General features: G+C 42.3%; 1 protein-coding gene across 1 annotated transcript; it reads left to right on the top strand.

The window, feature by feature from the left end:
• The first annotated feature begins 371 nt into the window (after nt 1-371).
• On the top strand, nt 372-15,599 carry GORASP2 (golgi reassembly stacking protein 2). The gene is made up of 10 exons (XM_030454384.1): nt 372-537; nt 8,367-8,447; nt 9,152-9,355; nt 9,732-9,818; nt 10,264-10,394; nt 10,952-11,084; nt 11,212-11,335; nt 11,658-11,744; nt 13,735-13,830; nt 14,565-15,599. Exons 1-10 carry the CDS (start codon nt 475-477, stop codon nt 14,882-14,884), a joined length of 1,326 nt encoding a protein of 441 aa, XP_030310244.1. The 5' UTR covers nt 372-474; the 3' UTR covers nt 14,885-15,599.
• Nucleotides 15,600-27,120: the final 11,521 nt, after the last annotated feature.

Consider the following 27,120-nt stretch of genomic DNA (forward strand, 5'->3'; position numbering starts at 1 on the left):
GCACGCCGTCTCTCGGCACTCCCCGGGCAGCAGACCCGCACCTCACCCGCGCCGGGGCAGGGGGACGGCTGATGCACCTCCCCAGACAGCGGCTCTCCCGCACCGACAGGAGTAGGGTCCGCCCGTGCTCCGCAGCGACCTGGGACCTCAGGGCACCCCGCGGGGATGGGGGATCCCGCAGAATCCCGGCGGCCGCAGCCTCACCCCCTCCCGGCCCCGCCCCGTGCAGCGCCGCTCTCTGCCGCCAGGGGGCGCGGCCGCGCCGGAGACGAGCGGGGGACACGTGGTCCATCGCGGCCGCCGTACGGCTTCCGCCTCCTCTCGGCGGCTGTGCCCAGCAGGGGGCGCTGCGGCGAGGCGTCCCGGCGTGCCCCGCGCGCGGCCTCCGCCCGCCCCTCCGGAGCCGGGCGGGAGCAGCGAGTGCCACGTCCCCGGGGCGCCGCGCTTTGTGCGGGAGCAGCGCCCGGCGCCGCCATGGGCTCCTCGCAGAGCGTCGAGATCCCCGGCGGGGGCACCGAGGGCTACCACGTCCTGCGGGTAAGGGAGGCGCCGCGGCGCCGTTCGGCCGGCGGCGGCCGCTGGGCCTTTCCCTCAGCCGGTCCGCGCTCCAGCGGCCCGAGGGGCTCCCCGGGCCGGGGCAGCGGCCGGGACTCCCGGCGCCCGTGGCCTGGCCTCCTGTCAGCGGTGAAACCCGCGGCGGGATCCGCGCTGCCGGCTGCCCGGCAGCCCCGCCGGGAGGGCTGGGTTCCGCTGACCGGGTATTCGGTTCGGCCCGGCGGAGCCGCCCGTGGCCTGCGCCCCATCCCTGCCCGTGGCGCAGCCCGAGCGGGCTCCGAGCGGCTTCCCCCGCTGGAGCGGCTTGGGCGGCCCTGGCTGTGCCGTCTGGGCTTCGGGTTGTGACCAGGCCGGCAGGGCCCGTGCGGGGGCGGGGGTGCTGCTTTTCGGGCAGCCTTTGGGAGCACAGGCGGCTGCTCCTGCTCCTTCTCTCGCCTCCTCTAGGAAGTGCTGTTAGCGGCTTGCGCACCTCCAGACCGCGGTCTGAGAACCTGCAGAATCGTTGAGGTGCCTTGCTGGGTCACGCTTTCCGTGCCAGGCTGTGTCTCGGTCGTGGCATCGGGATCAGAGCTGTAGCTGCTTCACCTCTTGGCAGTAATTCCAGGGGGTGACAGACATCAAGTCTGCCGGTGCTGCATTCACAGGGAAGGCAGTGTTGCTGGTTTCCATAATTACACAGATTTTGTTTGCACAGTGGCCACAAAAGTTTGGTTTTGTATGCAACAAAATATTTCACTAGGCTGCACTACGGGTCTTGTGAGCAGGCTTTTGGAAGTCTGTCCTGTAGCGTGTGTTTCACGTTCAGTGAGCAGAGTCATAGCTGAGTTGTGTCCCTGGACCTGGTGCCCTGGGTGATGGTGCAGTAGCTGTGCCAGAGCTACCATGGTGCGTGTGCCTCTGTAACCAGAGCATCGTAGCCTCATTGTAGGCACCGTGCTGGGCTGGGTTTGTGTTGGCATCGGACCTCCTCAGGGTAGCTCTCAGTCTAGAGCTAGCCCCACGTTTTAGACTTGAGAAAGAGCACAAGACCTCGACTCATGTGAATTAGTACTTCCTTGCTTGGTTTGACTTGCTAGTGGTGAGCTGCAATGGTGTGTAGAATACCACAGTGAAAAAAAGAATGGAGATAATTTTTCAAGTGTTAAAAAATGCTGTTACAATGCAAGCATTGATGTTCCGATCAAATCCAAGCATCTCTTGAAATTTACATATAGGCTGAAGTCGTGGTGTTCTTTGTTTTTTCCTTGTAAGGTTACTAATATATAACAGTCCAGTGTTACTGATACGTTTGCATTTTGCATTATGCATTTTGTCTTTTCCCCTTCAAAAAGCATTCTCACAGTTTGGCAAAAGTGGCAGACTTTTTTTAATGTACCCTAGAGTAAATATCACAAAGCTTTTACTTTTGAGGGTTGTAAAATCATTAAGTACTCTCCAGTGAGAATTCTGGGTATATCAGATGTATCAGTTCATACTGTTTGATTGAAGCACTTTAGTAAATGGAGATGCATCTCTTTTATGAAGCATTAATCTACCTGAATTTTCTTGTAATCTTGCTTAAATCTGGCACCTTTTGTTTTCACTTAGGCGCCTTTTGGCTGTAATATATTTGCATGGACTGGAATGTGGCAGTGTTTCCTTACCAGTCTTTGTAAATGTAATTGGTGGGTGCGCATTAAAATCGATTCCTGAGCAGATAGCTCAGATAGTTTACATTAAATGCAGGAAAGGACCTGCCTGCTGTCTTGAGCAGATTGATGTTTCTGTTTTTCACTGCATTAGCTTCTTGCTAGCATCTTCAAATACCACAACTATCAGCAGTTTGTTTATTTTTTTATGGACAAACATCTCAAATTGCAGTATGATCCCAATGTGCCAGGAATTAGACCTGTGCTTGTATGTAGTTGAGGGTGTAAATTCAGAGTAGAAAAAAACCTCTGAAGTTTCCGAGCTGTAGTTTGGAATGTTTACATTGAAATGTGTGTGACATACAAGTGACTGGGATTTTCCTCTGTAGTTTTCCCATTTTAGTTTTGCAGTGGGCATTCTGCAGTAAGTTTATTAAAGACAAATCTGTTCAACTGGCACTCTTTGAGGAGCTTGGCAGATGTGCTCTGTCTGCAGGGCCCGACCTTTGGTTGAACTTGGGGTTGAGCAGTCCTGCTATTTGCTTCTAATTTCTTCTCAAGTAGAGTTTCTTTCTGAGCTCAGTATTTTGTTCATATCAATGAGAATGGTAAAAGGAGAATGGCAGCAGTCTGTCAGTGTTACACATCTGATTAAGATAAGGTCAGATGTATTTGATAACGCCTAACTGTAGTAAATATTATGAGTTTTCTTTAAGATTTCATTTGTTAGAAAACTAGAGAAATGTCAGAAAATCTCTTCAATTATTGGAAGAATGTGTTTCAGTAAGGCAGAGAAATTAAAAATATTTGTCAAAAGCCCGTAAAACAAATGAGGTAACATGGCTGAGAATGATGGCAGGAGCCAAGCACAAGTTGCCAGAGGGATGAGCATATTGAGACACTTGAAAGGCACAGGTTTCCTACAGTGGGACTTTTGGACTGCACACTGCCTCTCCACAAAACTGTTGGTCTCTTGCTTCGCTTGCTTCAGGCAGAAGCTGAGGTTAGGGGCTGCCAGCACACTTGCTGGAAATACCATCCTTAATTTCTAGTGTAATTTTTACAGATTACTTCTATATTTGAGGCTGTTCCTGTTAATGTCCAGTGCAATATTGCATTCATTTTGAGCTTTATTATCAGTGTACTTGTAACAGGAAGTAGGAATGCCCCAGGACTCAAGCACTGTTGAAGGAAAGGAATTTCATCACATGCATACTTGACAGTTAAGTTGCTGTGGGTTGCACTGTTGCTTTCTAGACACTGAAATGTAGCCTGTTTTGTTTCTAAGAGGGAGAGAAAGTGGCAAACTGTTTTGTTGCCCTAGTCTCTTCGTGGGTAGACCTAAAGATCTCTCATTTGTTTGCAACAATTCTTGGGAATCCATTTTTATCATACATGCTTTTGCTGCTCGCCTTCCATTTACTGACTCAGGTATGATGCTGGTAAATCTTTCTTTTAACTTGTACTTCCCAGCTGGCAGCATACAATGCTGTTTATCTCTTAAATTTTTCTTCATAGTTTGTTTTTATCCTCTTTAAGTTTTCTTTACCTTGAATTACGTGGCTGCTTGGAGTAACTGTCTGACTCAGTATTGCTCAGTACACAGTTGCTTCTGTTCTTCAAAACAGATGAAGCAAAATTCTGTGAAACTGACTTCAGCAGTGTGAAACTGCTCTAGTTTGTTCAGGCTGTTTTAATGACAATTTCTTCAACTAACAGATGATCTAACAATTTTTATCTGCAAGAGATTTGTATGCTACTGTGTTATGTGCTGTTCTGCCTAAAAAATAATGAACAGCTGTGGCAAAATTTTCCAACTCTTACTTGCATGCCTAGGTCTGTTGTAGTAGATATACAAACATGTTGCCATCAAGAGATAACTTAAAAGAGGGTCAGATTTTAAAAGTCTGAGTTAAATTCTCTGTGCTAACATAAAATTTGATGCTCTTTTGAAAGGGAATTTCGTTTCTTACAAAAAGCTTATGAATTTTTTTCTCTTGAAAACTGGGTGTTTCATAAGGAAATTCAATGCTGTTATACTGTGTATGGTGTTAAAAATCCTGACAAATAAAATAATCTGTCAGACATAACAGGAATTGCTTACACACAACACATAATGAAATTGCTATCAACTACAGAATGGGTGGAAGAACCACAAAAGCACTTCTTTCAGCATTTTGTTGGTAATAGAGTAAATACTGAGAAACATTTCTTCTGTGTGTGTGCTAAACTTCAGAGCTTGAACAACAGAGCTGTCTGTTCATTCTGTGCTTGAAGCTAAGCCTCTGGAAGTTTGTGTGGTCACTACTGTAAGCTGTCTGACTTTCGAAAGTGGTGTAAACCTTCACCTGCCACTGAAGATCAGGGTTTCCATGCTTATTCCATTTGCTGTAGCGCTTGCTCACTCGGGGCTTAGATTTGTGCCCATGGTGTTGCTGAGCAGCAGTGCTATCGTGTGTAATGTGCAACATACACTGTTGGCATAGAGTGATAGTGTTGGGAAAGGTGTTCAGCAAAGAGGAACTTTTATGTATTTACTGAAAAATCTTTTTAGTAATGCAGATTAAAATTAGTGTCTTGATCTTGAAACCTTTTCCCTATTTAATTTTTGTTAGTAAAGGAAAAGTGAAACAGTGTGGATTCTATGTGCTCAGCAGTCCTGGTGCCTGAGTGCTGTCGTTTTGGTGACAAACTGAAGTCCTGCCACACTGTGTGTGGCTGAGAGTCGTGCAGCCTTTGCTGACATCCAGCATCCTTGACAGAGGTTTTCTTCATTTAATCTCCACAACTTTTCCAGATAGTCCTTTCCATGTTGTTTTCTGCTCTTAGAAAGTCATGGCATTTATCCACAGGTGTCTGACTTGTATGTCTGAAATACCAGCTGCCTTGGAAAGAATTAGGCTTCCCAGGCTGCCATGGTTGGTATCTTGCCTGCAATGGCATCTGTTGTAAATGGTGTTACTTGGTTATTTCTCAGTCCTTACTCCATTACAAAGGCAATTTTGAATACTGATGTGGGGCATGCACTGAAGCTGCACAGAGCCAGAGCTCTCAGGAGGCCTGGATTTTGTGTAGGTGCACATGCAGCCTTTGGTGCTGTAGTTCCTGGAACAGAGCCATGGCCACTGAGCTTTGGCACTCGTGATGGTGAGTTGTGCAGGTAGCTGCCTGAAAATAGGGTGGTGGGACATAAAAAGTGCGTGGGGTGGGTGGGTGTGATTGCTGTGCAGGGCTTTTTTAAGGAGGAGACTTTTCATATGGAATTAACTTGGCACTCCTGTTCCGCACTTCTGGGACTGCCAGGTATAGAAATGCTTTTCTGTCTGTTTCGTTGGGCCTAAACAAGCCCAAAGGAAATAGAAATTTTTTTGTGACTGAATCTGTGTATGGCACAGATGTGATGATGGAAGGGGTGCAGCTGCATGCTTCTGAGGTGCATGTATGACTGAGGGAACTATAAGAGCTTGGTTTCTTTTACATACAACGTAGAGAAAAAGTTAGAGAAACACTTAGAGAAAGTTAGCCCACTTAGAGAAAAACCATGCAGAGATGTTCAGGACTGTGGCAGATTTGGGGGAAGTTGTTCAACATTGAAGACACTTTCCACAAACTAATCATTCAGAACTTGGGGACTTTTCAGCCCCTTCATCAGTTTGGGGCAGACTTAGAATACCATATCTGTGTATCCCAGGTGTCAGCAAGCTTGATGTTGATGCATGCTGAACATAGGTAACTTCCATTTATTATGGGTGTCCCTTCTCATTTTATAATATTATTTTACTGATAGGAGTCGCTGATGGTTCATGGTGTTCAGGATGACATTTATCAGGTTGTGGGGGAGGGATATTCTGTACTGAGGCAGGGGGTTCTTATTTTTGGGGTTTTGCTTTTTCAACAAGTTCATTTGGAAATGGAGGAAAATCTCTGACTGGAGAATGAACTATGTCAGGACTGCTTTTGCAGCTGTCCTGCTGATTAAAGGTATTTATTTTTTTAATGATATTTAGAAAGGAATATTTTGTATTTTTCTCAATAGCTTCTGAAATCTTCTGCTGGTTTTATTTTGTTACAAAGCCTTCTTATTAGGTTCATTAAAAACACAAAATATAAGTTCTTAAGTGTCACATACCAGTAGGTAATGGAATGAGAAAGAGAGGCTGTTAAAAGTATTTTCATGCCACTTTCCTAAACTGAAGGAAGAGCAACAAACAGTGCAAGCTCATCATACACTCACTACAAGGAAAATCACATAAAAGGAGAGAATGTTTTGAATAATTTAATTGGAAGAGAAATTTCAGACTTAAGAATGTAATTATGGAGGATGTCCATGGGAAACCAGAGTTCTTTAATTCTGCTTTTGTGAAAATGTTAATTTAGCTTTTATTTGGAAAAAAGGCCTTGTGTGCCCAACTTATTAAGTAAGTGCTTTCTACTTTTGATAATAATGATATAGTGTATGTTAGCCTCTCTGTGGCTTTTCTCAGAAGATAAAATTTCTGTTTGTGGAGGCTGGTCTGAGGTATCTCTGCATTATTGAAAGGTTTAAGACAAAGTTAAGGATTAGCTCTAGGAACAGTCCACTCATGTCAACGCAACATCCACAATGTGCCTGGGAGTTCCTGTGCAGGTGGTGTCTGCTGTGTGGACCTTAGTTTGTGCTTCTGTCCTGTTAGCAGGGGCACAGCTTGCTGGCTTATCTCTGGTGATTCTTGGAGAAGTTACTGGATCTACTTAGCAGAACTGGAAGTTACTGTGGTGACTGAGAGCTGTGGTTTTGTACAGTGAATTCTTGGCACCCAGGGAGAATAACTGTACCACCAGTGGCAGGAAAGTATTTCCAAGGAGCATGCAGGCATCTTGAAGAGACACTTCTGTAGACACACTTCAAGTTCTAGTTTAAATATGGGGCTTGGGACAGTTATTATTATTGCTGTTACCAGTGGTTTTCATTACTTTGGGGTAACAGTTTTATACTTTTTTCCTGGTTTACAAATTTTGGACAGCAATCAATGTGTGTGATATGACTCTGGAAACACTGATTTCAGATTAAGTTTTCTTTAATGAATGTTTAGGTTATGTGAACCTAATGTTATAAGTTTCTGACGTCTGTTAGAGAAAGCTATCCTCAAATAATAGAAGTCTTTTCCAAGCTCTGATTTTCTGAATGTATTGGGCAGAGATAAGTAGACTTTAGAGGACAGTTTTAAGAGTTATCAAGCTTGTTTTTTTTTCCATAGTAGAATATTTTGTTCTAGGTGAGACATATTAAGAAAACTCAATTGCTGCAGAATCAAACCAGTATTGAACAAACTTGCAGATTTGTACCAGTTCTGTCAGATTGAATGACATGTAATGTAATAAACCATACTGTAAAGGGTAATGTTTTTTAGATCTTTTTGGAAGATGAATGTAGCACGTAAAAGAGAAAGGCAGTGGGTAAAATTAATCAGCTTACAAATAAAGAAAGTTATTCTGTGCTACAAAGGCTGTAGGAAAAATCTGATGGACATATTTGAGTAATGTTTTGAATGACAGCAATACATGTAATAGTAAAAAAACCACACTGGCAAAATGTCTCTCAGTTGCTCCACTTGGAATTAAAAGAATACTTCGAGCTTTTGGGATCTATGTGTATCTAGTGCCTTGTCTTAGTGGAACGGTTCAGTTTTTTTAAGTTGCCATGTCTGTAAATGAATCATTGGTTGTGCAGATGCCCTGTCAGCAGATGATGTTTAATCATGAGATAACAGCCCCTGCTTACACAGGTGTGACTCCTTTTCCTCTAGTAAGCATAAAATAAAAGCAAGGCCTAATGCTGGCAACTTTTTCAAAATTTATTAACCTTGTCATGTCCTTTGACCATGATCTCCTTTATTGAAATAAATATCTGCAATATATTTGCTGCAGATGTTAAGCAGTGTTTGTCCCACTGTCCTAGGAAGTCATGGAGTGGTTACTGTTGTGTCATTCCTGAATGATGTATAAGTTACTGCTTTTTTTTCAAAATTTGTTTGTTTTTCCTTAAAGGGATTTTTTTTTTGTCCAAAAGATTATGTTTGAACATTTAAAAATCATACAAACATCAATAGTTTCTAGACCAATAGTTTGCACAATAAAGTTGTAATCCTAGTCTAAGAAGCAGCATTAGTACACTTTTGCTAAACTTTTGATTAACTTTGTTAGGTACAAGAAAACTCACCAGGGCACAGAGCTGGACTGGAACCCTTCTTTGATTTTATTGTGTCCATTAATGGTTCAAGATTGGTAAGTGCATTGCTATTTTATAACTGAATATCAATAGTGTGTTGAGAATCTTTTTATATGTAAACCAATACATTGGTTTTATTTAAAGATATATAAAATATTTATCTTTAGCTTAAAATGAGAAAGCTTAACTGCAGCAGAAATTAATTTCCTTCACCCTATAGTTATAATAAACCCCCCCCCATCTGAAGAATAAGTATGCAGACAGATGTGCTCTCTGCAGACATCTGCACCAGCAGAAGATCGTGCTGCCTACCAGTCCAACACTGGCTTTTTTTGTTGGGGCCTGCCTGGTTCTGTTTGTAAAACTACTTGTGTAAGAACTTGTAAACTTATTTCAGTCAAAACAAGTTGACTGAAAGAGTTGTTTTCATAGCTGTTAGCTGGGCAGAAATGGTGTAGTGAGGCAGAGAACCATCAAAGCAGTGGAAAAGAACAGCTGTGGGTGAGCTCTTCCACCAGTCCAGCTGGATGCAAGAAAGCCTCTGGTTGGGGAAGCATGAGCTGTTAACTGAAAAATCCTAGGCTTTTGCCAGAGTTGTATTCCAGAACTGGGAAGGGATGGGAAGCTTATTTTAAAATAGCTGAAGAGACACATTCTGGCAATGCACAGTGTTTATAGGGCCTTTCAATTACAAAAGCGGTGCTACGGAACTGCGTGCTTGTGTTAAACACTAATCAAGCTTTTGTTTGAACACTCACAGAATAAAGACAATGACACTCTCAAGGACCTCTTGAAAGCAAATGTTGAAAAACCTGTAAAAATGCTGGTGTACAGCAGCAAAACACTGGAACTGAGAGAAACATCAGTGACCCCCAGCAACATGTGGGGTGGACAGGGCCTGCTGGGTGTCAGCATTCGCTTCTGCAGCTTCGATGGGGCCAATGAAAACGTGTGGCACGTTTTGGTATGTATGGGCTTCCAAGTATTTTTCTCACTGTTACAATTTTTTTCTTTTTACTGAAAAGTAACTTGCAAAGGAGTACACAAACCATGAGACCAAATTGGTCTGTTTTCTCTTAATTGCTTTTGAACTAGAACTCTGTCCACAAGTATATTGTAAAATCTTGCATTTAAATCAGTGATTCTGTACAATACTAAGATTTCCTTGTAACATCAAAGATACTGTCATATTGCTACTGTTTTACCAGTTCAGTGACTGTCCTATTAATTCTGTTGCAAACTTGACCCGTTTGTTTGATTCAAAATTTGTGTTAACTGCACATATAACTGTTTTGCTAAGCCCTGATAGTTAGTTTTGTAACTTTCCATCTTAAAACTAGGAAGTGGAACCAAATTCTCCTGCTGCATTAGCTGGACTAAGACCTCATAGTGACTATATCATAGGAGCAGATACTGTCATGAATGAGGTAAGTATATAAAAATAAGATTTTGCATTTTTTAACCTAGAAAAATTGTAGCAGGGCAGTCTGAATCATCCTCAGTTCTGCCTCTGTTCAGTGCTAATGGAAGTTAGTGCAAAGAGGAAGGAGTCTGTGCAGTGCCTTTTCTTTGTGCCTAAGTGCAGTTCTGGAAATAAATCTGCTCTTAAATATCTTCATGAGGTCAGAATCAATTTTCATACTCTATTAGTATTTCAAATAGCAGATTTGAAATATGGGTTGTGCCATGGCTCCTCTGGGTTGTGCTAGCAAAGCACTTAGTAAAGCTGTCCTTGTGGCAGCACTGCAGCAGCTGAACACGTGGCAGTTACCAGGTTCTGTTACAGAAAGTCAGGGCCAGGAAGATGATAATTCTAATGTCAGCGATAAAATAAAGACAAGAAAGCCCTCATTTATCTTTGTCCTTTCACAGTCTGAAGATCTCTTTTCCCTTATTGAAACACATGAAGCAAAGCCATTAAAACTTTTTGTGTACAACACAGACACAGATAATTGTCGGGAAGTGGTGATCACTCCAAATTCTGCCTGGGGTGGAGAAGGCAGGTAAGGAGACAGTATGTTACAGGGGGGGACTAAAAGCTGCTTGCTTGGATTTTCAACAAAGACAGGAAAAGAGTGTTGTTATATCCAAGGCATTCGTGCTGTAATAAATTATATATTTACTTGAAATTCAGATTTATTCAATAAGCAGGTGAGAGGTGGGGTATTTGCACAGTAAATTAGCTCCTGCAAAACCACACAAAGTGCAACAATTGCTTTCTGCTTTAGACTTCAAGTAGTCATTAGGCTGTAACATATTCTTAAGGTATTGCATAGTAGCCAGAACAGAGAACTGCAAGTAATGACAAGCTTTATACCTGATGCAGCTGCTTGGTTTAAATAATAATGAAATTTACTTTGTGCTAAATGCTTATTGGTAAAAGCTACAGTTCTTTCAGTTGCCTTGTAGTGATTATTTCTTCCTTGCAGGGGGGAAGGGACAGTTGTACAAAACTTACCTTGAAACTTGCTGGCATCTTGAATCATTCATGCATGGCTTGCTGTGGAGCCCCTGGTTGTAATGTCATTTCACTGACTTTTGTGTGTTCATATTTTAAAAGCCTAGGATGTGGCATTGGTTATGGATATTTGCATAGGATACCTACACGCCCATTTGAAGAGGGAAAGAAAATTTCTCTCCCAGGACAGTTGCCGAGTGCCTCTGTCAGTCCCCTCAAAGATGGCTTCACAGAGGTAAGCTGTCATCACTTCTTTGACTTAGTTAAAAAGGATTATGATATTGTCCTGCTTTTCTGCTTATATTGGTTCTTGTGGGAACAAACCTTAATGATGTAACCCTATTTTTGTTCCTTCCAATAAGGTGCAGCTGTCATCAGTTAATCCCTCAGCCACGTTGCCCCCTGGGACAGCAGGCATTGAGCAGAATCTTTTAGGACTTCCTATTAGTTTACCCTCAACTACTGTCACCACTGTTCTCCACACAGGTTGGTTTGGAAGTAATGGACTTCTGAAATGCCTGGCATTTCTGATTTTTTTGCATTCACAGATGTTTCTATAAATTTAATAGAAGGCAGAAAAGAGAAGGCTGTAGAACTGTAATCATACGTGCTCACAAAATGATTGCAGATGGTTTATATCAGAAATACAATGGTGTATTATTTAGTATACTATTTTACTTCATCAACATTTTATGGCTTAGGCAAATAGTAATTCTCCTTTAAGCAATTATTTATTTTTACTCCTTAAGAAAGGAACTGAAGTGCTATATGCTTAAAATTGATGCTCTTTTCCTGCATACTCTACCAGGTGTTCCAACAGTCCCATTATTACCACCACAAGTTAGTCCGTCCCTTCCCTCTATGCCACCAGTTAACCCAGCAACTACGTTACCAGGTGAGTAGGTATAATTTCTTAAAACATTTCTGAAACAAAAGTCTTAAGGGAGCAAGGGAAGGGAGTTGTCTTTTCCTCTGCCATTGAGGGGTGGGAGGGTATAACATCATACATGTTTTCCAGTTGAAATCTCTAAACAATCTCTACAATGTCAGAATTTTTTTTTAGAGTACCTTCACAGCATGCCTGTAGCACAGAGGTCTGACTTGGCAACTAAGTTTACAGGTTTACAGGGTTTACCTTCTAGGGCCCCCTGCACAATAGAGGTTTCATTCAGGATTTCTCAGGAAGGTATTAGCTGTGCTTTTTGCAACATTTGTTACTATCCATACTTCATAAACTGTATCTGAAAAATACTTTTGCAAATAGCTTCACAGTTTCCCCTTTCTCCTTTGCAGTTGGAAGTCATGATGTAAGAAAGATCTGGGAAGGCACATCTTGCCTATTTCTGCATTCCTTTCATCCATAAAACATCCCCCTTAGTAAATTCTTTTTAATATTTTAATACTCAGCTTGATAATTCTTCCTAATATAAATAGAGGGTTAACAATGTAGAACGGTATGTTGCAATTACTGAGTTATTTAGTAATTTAAACTGGTATAACAACAGTAAGAATCTGTCTACAAGGTGGTGTGCATTATTTCCCGATAATTATCGAAGCACTAATATTCCAGAATTTTTCATGGTGGGTGGGATAAAGATTGTATAGCATTTTGCCACGTGATAGGTGCACTGGACTCCTCATGCATTCCAAAACACTGAAGGAGTTGCATTTTGTTTTGTATGCTATGAGGTGAGTAGATAAAGATGCATCCAAAAATTCTAAGTAAAGCTTGGAGGTGCTTACTAACATAGAAAAGTGTGTAGTAGAGCTAAATGTGTGCATACAAGAGCAGAGAACTTTATCTGGTACTGCTTAGGTAAAATAATGAATTTCATAGGAAGTTCAGCTTCTGTTAATTTACTCTTCTTCCCTAGCTCCCTATCCACCTCTTCTCCAAAACCTGCAAATATGCATTTTCCTTTCACCCTGTTCTCTGAACAGTATTGTTGCTTTTTTGAAAGCTCTTAGAATATTTCTTGCAGTTTGCCTGGCCATACTAGTGAAATAGTAAGCTTTAAAATTGGAGTGAATTTTTGTGAAGTTTAGCTTTTTTCAGATTTTAAAAGTTCAAACTGAAGTTGCTTGTAGCTGAGCTGAAAGCTCTGAGAGCCTGATTATGTCAGCCTTTGTGGCTAATGAATTCACAGGTAGGTGAAGGTAGTTTTGATTAAATCAAAATCTCTGTATAGTGATCTTGCTTTAAGACTTCCCTCTGTCTTATTATTGTAGTATCAACAGCTTATCTCAGAATTAACCTTCTCCGAGCTATGCACAACGTAGAAATAGTCCTTGTCCAAAAAATGCAGCTTTTTTAAGACAGGAAATTCAGGGGCAGAAAGCACAATGATGGAAGAGCGCATGTTGTGTTCCTTATGTTTCTCTTATATTTTCATTCCTTCCTGACTCTGAAAGTTACTTCTTCTTGCCTTTTCTCTATATTTTTGTGTCTAGCTGTAATTGCTAGCTGAGTAGGAAAGACTAGGAGTAGAGTAACTCATATTTGAGATCAGGAATATATCTTTAATCCCACTTTCTGCCATTCACATTAGGAATAGTGGGCTTTTGGTGCAGTCCTGTGGTGAAATAACTACCTTTGTTAAGAGCTGAACTCAGAATACAAACTGATTCCTTGAAATAACATTCTAAAAATTTGAAAGGTTGGGAATATTTTTTTGCTAGTCTTGCCTTCCTGCAATAGCTGTCTGTTTTCACTGTGCAACTTCAAAGCTGAAACTCTCAAGGGAGCTGGTATTCTTATATGTAAAAATGGTGATCAATATGTAAAGCATATAAAATAACTTAAAATGACCAATGACATTTCAGAAACAATTAGGAAAAAAACCAATTTGAAGTTCTTAGCTGTCACTTTTCCACTCTTCTCTTAGGTTTGATGCCATTACCAGCAGGGCTTCCCAACCTGACGGATCTGGCCAAACTTAATTTACCTGCATCACCAGTTGTTCCAGAAATGATACAGCCTGGTATGTTCTTCTGAAACGCTGTAACAGTGAGTTTCTCCTTGACAGTCCTCAGCACTCTCATTTGGAGCCATCTGGTGGATATCCTGAAGAAGATAAATATTTGCTTGAGATGGTAGTAGTCTACCTAATGTAGGCACTACTGTCAAGGAGTCCTAAGCTTGTGCCTGTATTTAGTTGTTTCATTTTATATGACCTGATTTATGATCTCAAAAGAGTTTTTTCCAAGAATGAAAGTATATAGGTATATGGGTAGAAGACAATACGAGGTGTCTCCTTGTATGCTAGATGAGGAGATCAAAGCACCCTGATTGAATGCCAAAAGTATGAACTAATACTAGATTTATGGTTTTGAAAAAAAAAAATTTCCGAAGGTATGCATGGAGCAAACAAAAAGAAATTGGAAGCTTACATGGAATAAAGTTCTTGTTTATTTCTTGTTTCTGGCAGTTTCTGTCAGTGCCAGAAAAATCATCAGTATTAATGCATTAAATAGTCCTCTGGGGAGGTAGAAGCAAACTTCAGTTGATTCTCAGTGTTCAATTCTGTTCAGTCTTGGAACTAGCCTGCTGAGTCAGTGCTGCACATCTATCACACACTCAATTCAAGAAGCTTCCTTCTCTCCAAGAGTAAATAGATGAGAGAAGGAAAAAAATTTTATGTGAACAGTGAATCTCTGCAGATCTGTCTGTGGTACACAGCAGCTCACTGCCATTTTTTTTTTTCTTTGTCTTTAGGTTTGCCACCCCTTCCCTCCTTGCCATCTCTGAATCTAATGGGAATGACACCTCTAGCAATGCCACCCAAATGTGGTCCTCTACTTCCTTTGGTCACAGAGGCATCTACAGTCCCTACAGATTTGCTTCCCTCCATTACTCAAGCTGGAAGCCTTCCCGTCGAACCTGGCACTACTGTAAATGTAGAACAGACCTCTCTGCTCCCCTTGGATAGCACTACCCCAGGTTCTAAGGCAACTGTTGTTGACAGATCAAGTGAATCCTCTACAGTTAATGAGAAAGCATCTGGAGTCACAGATACACAAGTTTCTGAATCATAACTCCAGATCACTCTGTTGAATTGGCTCGGTATTTATTTAGCCATGGGATACGTATTTGAAGAGCAAGCTATCATTAATTTCATACTAGTTTGTACTTAATCTTTAGGAGTCCTGTAAATAATATGGAGGTATAACAAAAAGAAAGGGGGATTTATAAAGAGTGTGTGGTGGGAGGGGAGAAAGAGTACTTGTACGTAACCAAAAGAAACCTGTCAAGGTGGTAAATAGAATTCCACTGCCAAACTCGGAGGTTTATGTTTTTAATATAGGCTGACAGCCTTAGCCTGCTAGGCCAGTCCTTGCTTATAATTAGCAATCTTTGCTTCTGATAGAAATGAAGCGGTTCTTGCGTGTGACATTTACGTACCATAGTTCTTGTTCTTTGCAAGTATCTTGTTACTACAGTGGGGATGAGAATGTTTTTAACACTGAAAAATTTCCACCTGAGGATATTTCTGTTAAAGTTGCTGAGTGACCTGTTAACAGACATCTTGTTATTCAGCTTGTACACAAATCTTTATTTTTAAACTCTTGAGAGATGCTCAAGCCATGTTTTGTGACTGCTGCTGCGTTGTTTCATACACCCACTGTAAAATGGCATTTGGAAGGGAATACAGGAAATGTTAAATGTAGCACACAATTTGGCACTTCATTACTACTGTAAGACAAATTAATGGATAACGCATACATACAGCAATAAATTCCTGGAATTTTATCCTTTGTGTGATGAAATAGCACATCTATTGGTTTCCTGCTTAAATTCTAATTTAACTGGTTTTGGCTCAGCTCTGTCTAGCACAGGTCCACGAAAGGGCTCTCCTCAAGAGGAAAAGATCCAGGAGGGAATCTCAGACTTCTTGATGGCACACAGGATCACCACTAGTGGTTTCTGTTGCAGGAGTAAGCCATGAAATCTGCCTGTATATGATTCATATTTTAAAAAAAACTATTTTCAGGATGAAAGTTGTAGATAATATGCTTGTATAAACTAGTATGTCCACTGTACTCCAGGTGGTAGCCTTTGCTCCTTGGTATCAGCTACAAGCTTATTGTGGAAAGCTCCTCTGTACTACTCGAGACCTTCCATACCATTGGGATGTCCTGTATGCACATTTGCTACAAGCCCATGCAAACTTCAGCTGTATCATCAGCAGGCTGGAGCTGAAGTCTGCCTCAGCAGGTACATAATTCCTCTCAGCAGTGTAGTGTGCCTGATCACTGTTTAGAATAGTAGTTGCATCTAACTACTGATCACAAAGCTTCCACGTGAACAAATTCTTTGAGACATTATTTAACACCTGTTGTCCTGTCTCATCTTTAACACTTCTTAAATATTTGTCTTTGCCCACTACTGCATATTTAAAGGCAGACCCCAAATATTTTTTTCCATAGTTTCTTTTCTCAGCTGCTTGGAGCGTGGAATCCCTCTGCCATGTTACATAGGGAGCTGTTTCTCAGAATTAAATTTTGATCTGCCTTTGTAAATCCAGTGTCACATACCTCCAAATTAAACCTAGGCATTAGAAGAAGGATGTTCCCTCTTTGCTGTATACAGAGAAAGTGTTAAAATAGAGGCTTCACAAAACCTCACAGTCTTTCCTGTAACTTTGTTAGACACTTTCACAGCTGGAGTCCTTGTGGTTTTTATTGTCCTGATCTAGTACAGGAACAGTACAAATAAATCTTTTGTTAAATAACAAATTTAGAGCAATTACTGACTGTAGTCAGATACCTTAAGCTGAAATCCTGGGGTAGTTATGTTTTGGTTTTTTTGTTCTTGCAGTGTGTCCTTTGAAGTAATGTCCTAAGTTAGCTGGGATGTTTCTAAGCTTTGCAACAGCATGCTGCAATTTTTTGTAGGTGTAGTATCAGCCAAAATAAGATACTTGGTCTGAATTTAAGCACTTCTGTTAGCTATTTTAAGGTCTCTTGTTGCCAGCTTTATGGATCCAGCCTCTTGATAGGTATGAGAGCAACGTTTCAGTGTGGCCATCAGCAGTGCTGCTGAAGATAATAACTTCGAATTTGGGTATGTGATGCACATTTTAAGCTGTAACATCCCAGCTAAAAAGCTATAAACATTGAGAAGGGAAAACCATACCATTTAAAACAATAGCAAGGATGTTGAAGCCATGCTATTGCACTTTTCCCTGATTTTTATTTCCCTCAACTGGATGTAATGAAATTGTACCTTAATCACTTCTGGTAAGGGTCTCTTAATGACTTGCTTTTCCCAAAAAAGGAGTGTAAAGGGGGGGGGGAGTCAGGCCATGCAATGTAACTTTTTTTCCATGGGTTCAACTGTGTCCTTTAATGAACGGTTCCCAGTAGGTGCATTAGCTGTATTTAAAATTCCGATGCATGAAGTTCTTTAGGAAGTGTCCTCAGCAGACAGGAGACATGAACACCCCCAGCCTGGCATATAATTGGGCACGCTTAACGTGTGCGTGACATACTGATAAATGAAGGAAGTGCTTTCCTGCCTCACCGGAGGCTGCTCTGGGGGCAGTGGTGATCAGGGAACATTGGGACCTTTGTTGGGAGGGCTGGGCCGTCTCTACAGCTTCGCCGGAGAAACCGTGAGCACTCACTGCTGGGGCACAGGTCGCAGCTGGAAGCTCCTCAGGCTGCAAGGTCAGGGCGGGAGCGTGGATGGAGCGATAAGGGGGAATGTTTGACAGCCTGGGTGGGCTCTGTCTGAGCCCCGGACAGCCATCTTCTCAGGCAGTCCCGTCCAACGTGAACCCTCCCTGTCGCAATTGGAGCTGCTGCGTTTGTTCCCAGGAAATAGCTGCGCAGGGCCACGAGATGGCGGGCAATAGTTTCTTTTTGGCGAATTCACAAGATGAGGCTCAGCAATGAGGGTGGTTTGTTGGTTCCCACCCCCTGTCTCAGCAGCAACTGTAGTCAAATGGATCCCAGCTGGATGCTGAATGATGGTGTTTAAAGGAATCGCAGATAACTGTAAAACCAACTGATTTGAAGGCAGAAATGGGTGGAACTTAAGTCATTTCCAAATTCCAGAGTTTTGCTTGCAGTTTGCTGACTTAAGCAAGCTAACCAATGGATAGGGTTAACATTTGTCTTGCAGAAAGCAGATCCTTACAGGCAGCAACTTGTTTGAGAGACAGAAATGCTGATGTAGAGGACTGGGTAATATTTCCAATCTCTCAGTGATGCAAGTGCTGATTATGGAATTAAGTTGAAGGAGGCAGGATAAGGATCAGTGATGTTTGATCATGGTGCCTCGTCTTCCTCAATTATACACAGGCTTTGTCTGAACAAGTCAAGTAAATGTGTTCATCACCACTCCCAACCATGGAGGCCTTACTGGCACCAAGCTCAGATTCTTTGGTTCATCACTGGAACTTTAAGACACCTAGAATTTGTCTCATTTTAGGTTTGAATCCCACAATGACAGGAAGAATCAGACTGCAAAAGTGTTTCATTTGTGTTTGTAGTTCATACCTAACTTGAGTTTCACAGTCTTAGATTGAATATTCTTTACAGTAATGCCAATGATTTAATATGTATTTTCACAGCACAGTGTCTTGCACTGGGCTATACCTTCTAGTAGTAACTTTTGCTGGGAGAGCAAAAGAAAAATACATTTAAACTGATTTGCCTGTAACAACTGTGGTAGAAACTTTGTCTGTTATGTACTGGGGAGCCAACATACATCCTAGCACAGTTTAAAGTGGCATGATTAAAGTGCAAGAAACAAAAAAAAAACCAACCCAACAATCCACTGCTCTAATCAAGCAGAAAACTTCATTTAGCTCTGACAAAAGAGTTAAAATGTAGTACTCTGCCATTTTACAGAATAGCTAAGAGATTTGTGGATGGTGGCTATAGAGGTAGTAAGCCGAGCACAGAACAAACATATCCTTTTCCAAAAGCCTCAGTTTATGTTTATCCTTAGGCCTTTGGAATACATTACGTTGCCAGGGTGCAGCTAGCAAGTCAGAATTTCACTTGGTGACTGCTGTTTCTTAGGAACAGCCTTTGCACATTATTTCAGTTGCAAGTTAGTACCAAAGTGATGGGTTTGTGCTGTGACATACTTGGCATGTGAAACTGCATTAAAACTTAAGTTCAGAGGCCATAGACCTGGCATAAGGAGACCTGCTCTGGCTGCAAAGGGTTAGGAGGGGTGCAGAGTTTTGTTTCTTTACTCACAGTGGGAAGGTGCAGTTCCATTTCTGTCCATCAGCCACATGCCTGCCCTGGAAAGGCAGAGTTTTTCCCTAAGAGGACACTGCAAACATTATTACTCTGCACAGTGACAGGCTGACTATAGCCCTATGAAATAATTGTATTCTCAGCCTTGGAAGTTTTTATCCTATGGCATCAAAAGGTATATTTCATCCTTAGTTGTGCAATGTACTGTTTTTACTCTCTGAAGAGTTCCCTGTGTTAGGCTCACAGTTAATCCATCCTAAAAGCTGCATTCCAGCATTGCTCAGCTCTCTCCACCCACAAGAGAGAGCTTCAGAGACCACAGAGGTCAGGCTCACCTTGGGCAACCCATAGCAACAGTGAAAGCCACTTCTGTCAACAAAACAGCCCATTTCAGTTACAGTTCTCTTGTCTGAGATGTTTACTCAGCCAGCAAGTCATTGCATAGTCACATACTTTGTTCATGTCCCTTGCAGGTTAGGTGAACTGGGAAACCCCAATAGAAGGGAAAGGAAACATGGAAGCATAGAATGGTTTAGACTGGAAGGGACCTTAAAGATCATGTAGATCCTACTCCTCTCACGGGCACCAGGCTGCTCAGAGCTGCATCCAGCTTGGCCTCCCTGGAACTCCAGGGAGGAGTATCCACAAATTCCCTGGGCTACCTGCTACAATGTCTCACCAGCCTGTGGGTGATGAACTTAAGCCACAAAGCTTATAATAGACATAGGCTTGCTGGTTGTGTAAGAAGATTTTGCAAAAACAAAGCAGAGCTGTGAGCATTACCTTTGATGGGAGGTGCAGTATGTAAGGGGGAGTCACTTGAGGGTTACTTGGCTGGACAGAAGCGACATTATAGCACTGCTCTCAGATCCAGCTCCCTGAAGACATCACTTCCCAGCCCAAACAGTTTTATCAGCTAACATCCTCTGCTGGCAGCTTTCATGAGCAGACGTCTCATTTCAGTGTTCATGCTCCTAAAGGTACAATAGACACAAATAACAAATCTTCAGCCACCATGACTACATTTTCATTTGGTAATAGAAATAGCTTCCAGGTCTTTGCACTGGCAGAAGAGCATACAGACAGTTCAGTAGCTAAGCCTTTACAGTGACCATCTTGCTACATTATCCTTCAAGCTGATTTCTCTTGAAATTCTGTTTCTTGAGTCTTCAAAATAGTCTTGTTTAAAAAACAAGCTGCAGATTTCAAACCTCCAGTCCTGGTGTTTCTAAGCCCATTGTATGGGCTTGGAGCTGTGCATATACCACATACTTGGGTTGGCAGATACCATCAGGCAGTGCTTAAATACTTTACAGAAAGAATCTGGGAGCTAAAGCTTGCTCAGAGAAATAGTTCAACTTATTTAAGAAACATGAGAACTTGGAAACAAAAGCTAAAGTTTTTGTGATCAGCAGCTCAGTATTAACAGATACTAGCACCGGTAACTAAAAGCTTGAACTGTAAGGAAAGCTACAAAAATCTACTTCATGGTGCCCTCAGGTGAGTTTATGTTCACATGAAACAGGGAGGGATGATCCCAGGCAGTGACTCTACTCAAGCTCAGAAGCCTGATAATGACAGATGGTTTTGTACACATAAACAGTCCTTGAGTAAAATTCTTTTAGAGAGCAACTGCAACTGCTAAGAAAATAGAAAACAACTGGAAGTCTGTGTATTGCCAAATCACATGCTGAGGACTGGAAAGGGCTGAATTTGTAAAACAATTACCTTATTTCCAGGTTACATTTTTATTCAAAGCAGATTTCTTACCCATCTTACCAGTGACACCTATTCAGAGAAGAGAGCAACCAACCAACCAAAAAAGAACCGATACTTGCTCTCTGGGCACTAACTGTTCAATAACAAAGAGGAACATTCTGTTCCCAACCCACTTCTTGACCATTTTCGTTTCCAAATATAACAAAAATAACAAAAATAATGTTCCTCTGGATTGCACTGTGCTTCTGAATAATTTTAATCTAAAACTACACATCATAACAGAGAAGGAAAACTGAGGAATTTGAGAACTTTGAGGAACATTTTTCAAATGGTCCTTGAAAGCTGCCATAGATCACTTATACAGAGACATACTCATGCATCCTTACCTGGCAGACTCACATTGCTGGGGTTCAGTTTAAGCATAGTCTGCTCCAGAGGCTCTTACCAACAGGCAGAAGTTTTTGTTTCAATCTTAAATCCTGTCCTCATGTTGCTTACCTTTCAGCATACAAACTTCTGCCTCTAACAGCCCTACAGCACCTCTCAATAAGCACATTACCAGCTCTTTCTCTAAGAGACTTGCTGCCTCAGTGGCTGCTGCCATATCCCTCACTAGAGATGTATTTCAGGATAAGTCCTGAAGATATCTTAGATTCTTGTCCACTGTAGCATCTACCTCCCTTTTGTCTCTCTTTGCCTTACTCCCCAGGTCATTTCCACATGGGGTCTTGTAGTATCGTTCAGAAAGGCTAGAAAGGTTTGCTGAAAATACAGGGAGATTTCTTGTGGTGTAAAGGAAGAGAGATGTTGAAAGAGAGCTGTTAAAGGAGAGAAGCCAGATGGCTTTCTCCTTACTAGTCACTGCAGTTGGCACTTTGCTTGGCTTTGCCACGGAGCAGAGGCATCCTTCTATTACCTCTTTCCAGGACTCCTCGTTTGCCTTTCTTCCACAGGGAGTGTCTGTGCTTTTTGAGTTAATTCTTGAACCTTCTAAGAAAAGCACAGAAGTCAGTACCTACATCCACTGCCTGGTGTGCTCAGCACACCCTGGTCACCCCACTTCAGCCACAGCCTGTGCTGAAGCCTCAGAGCTCTGTGGCTTCAGTGGGAGATACGGGCTGGCCTCAGGGAGGATCATGAGTCAGGTGGTGGGAAAAAAACATCAGCAGACATTGTGCTGTGCCTGACAACCGAGACACCACATCCTGTCACTGTGAAGGCACAGCAGCCATTCTTCAGAGGCAGGTTAGCAACAAGCAGCTCACACCTGTTGCCTGATGGAGGAGAGGCACCTCACTCTCTTCAAGAACACTTCAAAAAGATTAAGAGTAGTAGAAAGCCCATGGGGCTGAACTTGAGCAACCTCTGTGACTGATCATGAGGTTGAGAACAGCTCAGGACCACAGTTCACTTTCAAGTGTAGAGTCTGTGTGCTGTGCAAGTCTGTTTAAATAGCAGATGCACTTCACTAGAGGAGGGTATTTAGTGAGTTCTGTACATATCTTTTTATAAAGACTAGAAATGTGCTTTTGGAAAGAAAGTATTTAAATTGATTAATAAATAATGCCCTCAGCCTCCTGTTTGCAGCAGTCTCCAAGCACTCGGCATATGGCATCTTTCCAGATCACATGGAAGCCAATGAGGCAGAGCTGGCAATTATTACTTCACCCAACTTTGGCAGAAAACTTAACAGCTGTTTAATCCTGACAGTGGGACTCCCTAGCAGTTAAGTTAAAATGATTAAAAAGGAATATAATTGAAATTTATGTTTAAGACAGCAGAAGGCAGTAATAGACTTTTGAAAAGTGGTAAGATTTCAGTCACTAATATTTTGAGAGCCAAGAGATTTTTCATGGTATTAGCCAGCTGTGACCTCTGTTTCACAGCTCAGTTAGAGAGAAATCTTGCTTTTGAAAAAGGGAGCCTTTTTAGCTGATCTAAAGGGACATTTGGTCATGGCTCTGGACTGCCCACAAGTGCTGCTGCTTTCAGTTCTTCTGGTTACCAGTGGCATATCTCATTGCTGTTCAGCCACGAGACAGTGTTAAGTGTTTGAGGACTTGGATTATTAGTGTGAAAAAGCAGCAGTAGGCAATGCATGCTGTGAAATATACAAGCAGATGAAGATATTTTTGGGGGTGCAGAACAAGTAATCTTGTTACACTGGAAAGTTAAAATGAGCATTATTGACTATGAATGAGTAACCAGCAGCTGATCAAATAGCTCAGCTAGTCAGTGATGAAGGGGAAGGATGGCTGCAAATCTCACTTCCTGATACAGAAACAGAGCCCAAAGTGGTCAAAAGAGGCAGCCTCAAAAAGAATGAAGAGTAGATACTGGACATTATTTAGTCAGAGTGGTCCTGTGAAACTGAGCAAAGGGAGCTTTAGATCAAATGCTTGTAATAATTCCTATGTCTCAGATTAATCTGCATAACAGTCTTAGCAGGGAAATATTCAAATCCTCTTCCAGAAAAAGACAAGACAAAGTCTTGGGTTCAGCAAACCAAAGAATAAGCCTGTGCTGAATTACTGGAGCTAGATGAAAAACATTTGCTATTTTGTGGGATCCATCTTCCATCCTCTCCATATCCAGCAGAGGCAGCTCACATAGACTGTAGTGCTCCTCTTTGAACTTGTTTGGCTCAGTGGGTGGATGGGCATTTAATTAGCAGTGGTCACTTTGGAGAGGGGAGGGTCTGGAGAATCTTTATTCTACGGGCAGTCACTGAGAACAGATTCCAGCTGGATGCACACACTGCCAGTAGGTTGTGAAGCACAGTGAAGTCTTAAGGGACTGATGCTTCTAAGCAAATTTGTCAGCTGGTAAGCACAAGCACCCTGGCACTCACAGCGGCACTTAAATGTACAGAGTCATAGTTGTTATTGTGCCAGCTCTCAGGAAACAGATGATTTTGCTGCAGTTTGCAGCAACAGATGTGGGCTAAACCCTCAACAAGTGTGCTTCCATTTGAGCCAGTAGGACATAATAAAAAGGAGCCTGAGTTCAACAAAAGACATAACTTAAAAGCAAAACAGACCTTCAGTAAATTCAGCTTTGCCTGTTGCACACAATTCTCTACTGGCTTTGACTGGGTCAAACAGAATGTCCAGCCCTTGCACTGCCAGCAGCTGTTTTCAGCTGCTTGAGCAGAGCTGTAACACAAGCTGCTGCTCTGGCTACTGGCTCAGTGCTTCTAAGGCTGAGCGCGATCATTACCAACTTCCACCCTGGCCTGCTGCAGTATGTCACCTGGATGATGATGAAAATGAGTATTTTGAGAAGGAATTGAAAACCTCAGTGGATAGTGGTGGATTATTTACTTATGACTATTAAAACTCTGACCATGCTCTGCTTCCTTCACTGAAAGTAAGGGGTGAGTTTCTCTTCCCCATGCCAGTCTTTCTATCACTGTGTGAAATGACATTTTTTTCAAGGGTGCAGTGGGAAGCAGAGTGCCTTGCTTGGCTGTTGTTGGCTACACATGCACATGTGTCTTTGCTGTCAGTTATTGATGTTATCAAGAAAGCTGCATCCCATAACAGATTACCAGCTGAATTTAAGCTCCAGGCCAAATACTCTCTCTTTGCAGGGTAACTTTTACCATCAAATCTCACTGGAACAAGGAGGCTTTCAAACCAGGAAAAAATGAATGAGGAGCTCAGTGATACCAATTATATGCCAAAGGAAGATAAGTCCCTCTGTCTCATTAGCACTGTTTAATTATGCTTGGATTTAAATTCTAAATATAGTTCATAAGAATCCACAAGGGCAAGTGTTTGCTTCTGTTTGCTTCCACTGTTGTAATCCCCTCCATATGTATAAATTCTCTCGTCTATAAGATCAACGGTTTTAAGGACTTGTCTGCTTGAGCCATAAATAAAGATGCTGACAATTCACCCCTTAGAAGTGGAAAGTGATGGTTAAGCAATGGCTTATGCTTGAAACTTGCATTGCTGTGAGAGTCCAGAGGTCTCAGTTGTCTTCTCAGCTTCCTGTGCTGAGTCTGTGTGAGAGAGAGTCCCTGCTACAGGGTTCTACACTCTTAACAAGACAAAGGCAGTGTACTTTCAATGGGCATGTGTGTATGTATTAATGTATGTGTCTGTCTATCAATTAGTCTGTCTAATTGCCTATCTCTTTAAATGCAAAACATCAAAGTTTACAAGGATTTGAGTCTTATCTCCCCAGCACTTGACCCAATCCGTCCCTCTTTGGGGAGTAGCTTTAATCTCTTTGCCAGATTATCAATACCTACCTGGTAACAAATATTTCTAATCACTTGACTACCCCAGTTACTAGTCGATTTCAGCAGGCTTCTAGAAAGCCCCTCTAAATCTGGGCTTTCTACCAAGGGGTTCAGCTGAGAAAGAGAGGAGACACACTCCCTCATTGCCTGGAGAAAATACCTCCAGAGCCCATTGTCTGCTCATGCAGAGCCAGCTTACTCCTAAGACCATGTACAATGTACCTGTCTGAAAAATCAATGAGGGAGTCTCTGCAGTTGGAGTAAGGTGGGGCTTAAACAAGCATTTCTGCACCAGCCAGTGCTAAAAGGAGAGAAAGGGGCAGTTCAGTGGGGAGAAGCAAACACCCTTTTCCCCTTCCATGTCTGGTTAGAAATTTAGTGTCAAGAAGCCTCATCTAAGAAGAAAAAGAATTCCAAAATATAATCAGCATATTAAAACAGCACAGTGAGTGCAAACACGTTGCCTAGCATGCTGACAGTCTTTGCAGATCCTTTATCAGTGGTTTGTTTGACTCAAAAATACTATTAATTAATCTAACCACATATAAAGACTATTGATTGAGTGAGAATTTTACTGCCCTCAAAACTACAAGTTTATTGCACTGAATTAGTACATATCTGCCAAGAACAAATAAAATTTCTTAGTCACAGTGCATGAAGACATCTTATGCTTAGTGTAGCTTCAGATTTGGGTGTCCAAATGATGGTGAACACAGATGAAGTATTAAATAGGAGCTTTAGACACTTGTATTCATCAGGACCTACAGAAATAATCACTTTCATGCCCGTGGGACATGGGATAATTAAAACACCAGGTTCTTCCTACATTAGCTTAGTCAGGGAACACTAAAAAAGATGGTGGGTTTGTGTAACTCCTACTCTTCAGAGATAATTATGTAGGCATGACGCTGAGTGCTTAAATGCTGGTAGCACCCAGATCACTGTGGTGGATTGTTGCTGTTTCTTGGAAATGTTTGTTCTTCCTAATCTGGGCAGTACTGTGTGCTAGGTCCCCCTCATATGCTAAAATAAAGCAGTGGCCTGGTCAAGTACTTGCACAAAAAACCCCACCAAACTAACCAGCTACCTGAGGCCCCAGGGGAAGTGATGTGTTGACTCACAGGGAGATGTTTCTGGTGGCTTTCTACTGGTGGCTTTGCCTGCTGCTCCATGGTATCTCTGCTGTCTGCTGTCAATCAGGTGAGAGATAATCTCTCCTCACTCCTCTACCTTCTTAATACAACTGATTTTGGTAAGTAAATGAACTAATGTGCCACCCACCAGGGCAGGATTAGTAGCTGTCGTGTGGAGAAAGTCTCTTTGTTCAAAGCCCTGGCTGAAAAGTTTCCTCCCTGACAAACCAAGTAGAGACCCGCAGACAACTCTGAAAGCACTGTGTAATCTCTGGCAGTTTGGAGGGGTGTAATGCAAACATGGAACAACATAACTGCTGGATACAACTCATTGGTTTGACGAGAACATGCCCTTGGGGTTTATGACAAACAAATTCCAGTTGCTTTATTGCATTGTGTCTGAATTTCCCCCTGTTGTTTCAGCTGGATACAGCACACTGTTGGATCATGCCTGGAGAAGGAAGTTATTTGTGCAACTGTGGAGGGAAGGAGAGAAAATCTCTGGCAAGATGTCCACACAATGAAAATTTCAGAATACTGATAGGGTAGCCAGCCAATGGCCCCCATTAAGAGAGGTGGTCCTCCTGAGGGAAAGCCAGCACATCACAGCACAGCCAGGAGGGTAAGTCTGCCCCTGGGGAAGCTCCTTTTTCTCCGGGGACTTTAGAGGGAGCCGAGCCAGGCAGTGATGCATCTTGAGCTGAAAGCAAAACCCTACCCTGAACCAAGCTAAGATGCTGCCACTTCCAGAAGTGTCCCCTGCTCCCCATGCCCACTGGAGCTCAAACCCTCTTCCCAGCACTAGTGCCTGCAGCCATGGGGTTACCTGGGGCCTTGGGTCAGCTCTTGGTCCTTGCTGAGAGGTAACTCAGTCAAAAAGAGCACTGCATTTTCACCCAGGCCCACCAGCTGGTGAGACTGAGCACACAGCTGAATGGTTGTTGGTCTGGAGG

Source organism: Calypte anna, chromosome 7, assembly GCF_003957555.1.
Source record: "Calypte anna isolate BGI_N300 chromosome 7, bCalAnn1_v1.p, whole genome shotgun sequence".
Lineage (NCBI taxonomy): Eukaryota > Metazoa > Chordata > Aves > Apodiformes > Trochilidae > Calypte > Calypte anna.